The 5,307-nt window shown below is 61.3% G+C and overlaps 1 protein-coding gene across 1 annotated transcript; it reads right to left on the reverse strand.

Annotated features, from left to right (window-relative positions):
- Positions 1-1,560: 1,560 nt before the first annotated feature.
- On the reverse strand, positions 1,561-4,535 carry NEUROD2 (neuronal differentiation 2). The gene is made up of 2 exons (XM_041726237.1): positions 4,520-4,535; positions 1,561-3,357 (listed from the first exon to the last, which is right to left on the reverse strand). The coding sequence occupies exon 2, from the start codon at positions 3,350-3,352 to the stop codon at positions 2,204-2,206; it is 1,149 nt and encodes a 382-aa protein (XP_041582171.1). The 5' UTR covers positions 3,353-3,357; positions 4,520-4,535; the 3' UTR covers positions 1,561-2,203.
- Positions 4,536-5,307: the final 772 nt, after the last annotated feature.

Here is a 5,307-nt window from a genome sequence, read left to right on the forward strand (position 1 = left end):
GAAACATAAATTTTATACTGAAAAGACTTCCTACATTAATATTTCATCCTCATGACCTTAGAATTTTTTTTTTAATTTAAAAATATCCCTCTCTGGCTCAAATGGTTGTCTCTTTATCTCTATGCACTTGTTTTGTTTGTTTGTTTGTTTTTTGCAAGAGTGGGCAGAGGGTTGTAAAATGACCGGCTGTTCCCAACTGGGTCATTTCTTAGCGATGCAAAAATATTTTGTTCTCCAAGGAGGTACAGGTGCATGTTTGGGAACTGAAGGAGTGTAGGGAGATTAGTGCAATGCTTTGTGCTAGGAGTGTGTATGAGTTTGTGTAAGGTCTGGGAGGGGCAGTGTGTGTAGCTGTTTTGATGCCCGGTGGATGGGTGGGAGCAAGGTTGCAGGGTGGAAATCCCACGTAGGAAGGTCCAGGGTCACTGTACCTGGCCTCTGTACAGTCACTTGACTCTGTGTCTCCATCCCCCAGAGCCCCAGCTCAATCCCCCAAATGAAATGAGGCCACCGTGAGAAACCGGTCCGGCTTTGCATCTCATTTACATAAATATTTATTAATCGTCATTAAACTGAACAGAAACACGCAATGCACTTCGGGTGTCCGACGGGAGTTTCATCTTCGCTACAAGAGGAAGGTAAAATTGCGTGTGAGTGTGTAGGTAAGTGTGTGGGTGTGTTGCCTGTGGGTTTGCATTTTTGCATCGTGTGTTTGGATGCCTGATCTGCCTCCGGTGGGGAGAGGTTCTCCTTTTGCCCCCTTTTCTGGGAAACTTCCAGAAGGAGCCCTCAGCCCTCTCCCTGCCCACCTGCTAGCCTGAGCCAAGAGGACGCCTCAGACAAAAAAACCTCTCCAGCCACCGGAAATTGCCGGGCGCCTGGCGCCCACCGAGGCACATTCGGGCAGGGGCGGGGCTGTCCCTAGGTCTTGGTCTCCACCCTCAACCCGGGATGAGGATTGCCTGCGGGGAGCGAGGGTTCCACGAGCTCTCCTCCCTCTGCCCCTCGACGCCCGCGCCAGGCCTGCGTGTGCGTGCGGTGTGGTGTGCGTGTGTGTCTCTCATGCAAACCCTCCCTCCCCAAACCGACCCCCCCAACAGTTTGCCATTCCATACAAATTTGGAAACAGGTTTTTAAAAAACAGCATGACGCACAATGGGGACGGGGCGGGGGGAGGGCAGTGGCACTGGGGCCCCAAATCTCCGAGTCACTGATTGTAAGAACCTGGGGAGGGGAGGGGGCGGCACCGGCCCCCACTTCACCAAAGTGCACAGATCCGCGCTTGGGCGGCGCGACCCGCGGGCCGGGAGGGGCATCCCGGGGCCGGGCCGGGCCGCTAGGCTCTGTCAGAACCTCCTTGCATAGATATTTGTGTCTTTTTATTATTGGTAGTAGTATTTTTTGCCTTTTATTGCTTCTAAAAGTTCTTACTGCGTTTTCTCTCCGATCCGGACTCTGCGTTCGGCCTCCGTCGCCTCTTAGCTTTTTTTTTTTTTTTTTTTTTTTTTGTACGTTTGTTTGTTTGTTTAAAAAAAGGAAAAGGGAAAAACGGATTCTAGTTACAAATTGTCTTGGCCTCTCTCTTTCCTCTCAATCCACACTTCCTCCCGCCAAAATTAAAATCACAAAACGCTGAGACTAGGGGTTGGGAGAGGGCGTTCCAGGTCCAGGCTCCGGCGCCCTGACTTTTGCCCTCTTTAAGAAAGAGGGGGCGCCCGGCTCCTTTCTGCCTCGGCAGCTTGGTGTCTGTTATAATAATAATAATAATAATAATAATGATAATGATAATGATAACAACAACAACAACAACAATAGAGGGAAAATGGTATCCCACAGCTCAGCTGCCCCCTTGCCAAAGCCTTTGGGCTTGCAGGGGGAGGGGCAGAGGAAACCTAAGTGTAGGGATTGGGAAATGGGGGGTGGTCTCCAGGGAGTGCCCTAAGAGGAGTCCCTGGAGAACTGCCCATGGGAAAGAGGAGGAAACCCCTTGGGGAGAGAGAAGGCGAGTCCCCTGGGGGAAGCAAGGCCCCTGGGACGGGCCACCCACAGGTAAGAGGACTGCACTGCCCAGGAGAGGGTCAGTACCGGCGGCCCGCTCCCCGCGCCCGGCGCCAGGATAGGTGGGGGTCCCCTTGCGCTCGGGGGGCTGGGAGCAGGGGTGCGGGCAAAGGCAAAAGAAAAAGAAAGGGGCCGGCTCGAGGTCTCAGTTATGGAAAAACGCATTGAGCTCCTCGTACATGGGGCCCCGGTCGTGGTGAAGGTGCATATCGTAAGACAAGAGATTCTCCGAGTGGACGCCCCCGCGCACAGCCGACGAGCCGAAGACCAGCCCGTGGCCCGTGGGCCGCGAGCCGGGCAGCGCCGAGTAGTGCATAGAATAATGGTAGCTCTTCTCGTGGTCGGGCGACGAGTCCTGCTTGAGTGAGAAGTTGCCATTGAGACAGAGCGGGGGGCTGAGCGGGCCCTCGTACTCGGAGCTGTTGTAGTCCGGGCTCGCGCCGCCGCCGCCCGCCGCAGCATACAGCGTCTCGTAGGCGGCGCAGTAGCCGTGGGTCCGCAGGGCGTGCGCCGCGCCGCCGCCCAGGCCGCCCGCCGCCTGGCACTGTGCGCCCGCCAGGCGCGAGCACGGGTACGGGTAGGGATGCATGGCAAACGGGCCCCCCGAGCCGTGGAAGCGGCCCGTGCCGTCGGCGCCCTGCTCCGTGAGGAAGTTGCGCGAGTTGAGCTGCAGGCAGCCGGCCACCAGGTTGGTGGTGGGCTGCGACAGACCCTTGCACAGCGTCTGCACGTAGGACACCAGGTCGGGCCGCTTGCCGGAGCGCAGGATCTCCGAGAGCGCCCAGATGTAGTTCTTGGCTAGGCGCAGCGTCTCGATCTTGGACAGCTTCTGTGTCTTGGAGTAGCAGGGCACCACCTTCCGCAGGTTGTCCAGCGCCGCGTTCAGGTCGTGCATGCGGTTGCGCTCCCGCGCGTTAGCCTTCTGCCGCCGCAGCTTGGAGCGCTCCAGGCGCGCCTTGGTCATCTTGCGCTTCTTGGGCCCGCGCTTCTTGGGCCGCTCGCCCTCTGCCTCGTCCAGCCCTTCCTCCTCCTCCTCTTCCTCTTCCTCCTCGCCCCCCAGCTCGCCTTCCTCCTTCACCTCGGCCAGCGCGGCCTCCGGCACCTCGTCTGCGCGGAGAGGGACTGGCTTGGCGGCCCGGGCGGGCCCCGGAGCCCCGGGCCCCGGCGGCGGCGGCGGCGGCGGCGGCGCGTCGCCCTTGTCGCTCCTCGGCTCGTCGTCGTCGCCGTCGCCCCAGCTGGCGAACTTGGGCACGTCCGAGAGGAGACCGGGCTCGCTGAACAGGCGGGTCAGCATGGTGCCTGAGGGCGCCCCGTGGGCGGGAAGGGGAGACAGACAGCGCTGAGTGGGGGGCGCGCCGGGGTCACGCCGCCCCCCCACCGCCCCCCCCAAGTCCGGGGTGGGTTCCTGCCCCAGGGACTCGGGACGCCCACCTCCTCCGCCTGCCCCGCCCAGAGCCGGCCCAGCCCAGCCCCGGCCGCCCGCCGGGATCCCGGCCCGGGCCCTCTCCCCCGCGCTGGGCCCCGGCTCCGCCCCTCGCCGGAATGAGGGGCCGCTGCCCGCGCCCCGGGCTTCTCCCGGTCAGGCCGGGAGCCGAGTCGGGGCGCTAGGAGCCGACATCCTCGCCGGGGGGAGGCGGCGCGCTCGCCTGAACGCCGGCTCTATCCTGGCGGTGGAGGAAGGCAGGGCGGCCTCGGGTGGGGACAGCAGCCCCGCTCGGCGGCTCCGGCGGCCCGGGCCCCTCGGCCCGGCTCCCCCACCCCTCCCGCGGCTCTCACCCCCACGCTCCCTAATCCAATTTGCAACTTGGCCGCGCGCCGCCCTCGGCTCGGCCCCCACCCCCGCAGCCCCAATTCCAGAGGCGGGAGGATAGTCTCTTCTAGCCGTGGCGTCCCCAGCTCCCGGAGCCAGCGCGGGGCGGCGAGGACCGAGGAACCCTGGCGTGGGGAGGGGGTCGAGAGGAGCGAGCCCCGTCCGTCTCCCCTGCGGTCAGGGACCCCTTTGCCCCCTTCGAACTGCCTCCCTCCTTCGCGACTCTTCGGATCTCGTTGTATTTCGGGGTTGATGCGGGGGGGAATCAAATTTGTTTGCTTTTCTTTTTTTCTTTTTTCTTTCTTTCTTTTTCTTTCTTTTTTTTTTTTTTTTATGGTGTAGAGGAAAGGTCGCAGGTTCCTCCGGGACAACCATGGCGGGGGTCCCTCATCTCAGCCCCTTCACTCCCCCCCTCCATGATCCTGCTTTTCTCCCCAAACCCATCGCAGGCAGAGACGCCTCCCTCCGCAGCCCCCTGAGCTGCAGCCCCTAGGGGAGAGGGAACCCAGGGCACCTCTGATGCCCACCCGATGAGGGGGCATCGTCCCAGGAAGGGGGGCTTTGGGGACCCTGTGGTCGGCCAAAGCAGCCGCCCTCCCCCCACCCCCCCCACCCGGCGGGTCAGATCTAGCTCCCTTTCGGACAACTTACCTCGGAGAGGAGTCAAGGGGAGAGGGGAGGGGAGGGGGGGGAGGGGGGCAAGAGAGAGAGGGGGGAGAAGAGGAATCTTCTCGCTTATTTCATTGTTCCCCCATCTTCAGGGAGCGGGGGCAGCGGCTCCTCAAGGCGGCGGGCGCCGGCGTCTTCAGAGCGCCATGCGAACCGCGGAGCGAGTGTGGCATCTCTACCAGGCGGGGTACCAGCCTCTATGCCAGGCCATATGGGCTTGGCACGTCACGGGCAGCAGCTATCACATGAGAGACGGTGATTGGCATGCGTCTGCATTGGGGGAGAGCCGGCTCCCCCGGGACCCGCCGCCATCTGTCACTCTCTACTCCAAAAAAAAAAAAAAAAAAAAAAAAAAATTAAATAAATAAAGGAAATAAATAAATATCTCTGCCGCCCTCCCCTCCCCGCCCAACGCAGGGAAAGCAGGGATTGAGAGGGAGGTGGGAGGAGTTGCCCCCCTCGGGTGGAGAGCCCCCCACATGAGAACAATGGGGTGGCAAGGCTGCAAATTGGGGGGTAGTGGCCCCCAATTCTGTGCTCCCTCCAGGGTTCTGCTCTGTCCATTTCCTCCCTTCCAGGCCCCCAAAGGTGGGTCAGGGACCAAATCCTCAGGTCTGGAGAAGGGACCTCTAGGCTTGCCCCCACTCCCCCAGGAGGATCCCCTCAGCCACAAAGGGACAGCTGAGGCCCCCTCCCAGGGTGGGCGTGGGGGGCGTCCCTGGCCCAGCCCCATAGGTAGATGTTGGCACCATGCCATCCCTCATCCCTGT

This window comes from Vulpes lagopus, chromosome 12 (assembly GCF_018345385.1).
Source record: "Vulpes lagopus strain Blue_001 chromosome 12, ASM1834538v1, whole genome shotgun sequence".
Classification (NCBI taxonomy): domain Eukaryota; kingdom Metazoa; phylum Chordata; class Mammalia; order Carnivora; family Canidae; genus Vulpes; species Vulpes lagopus.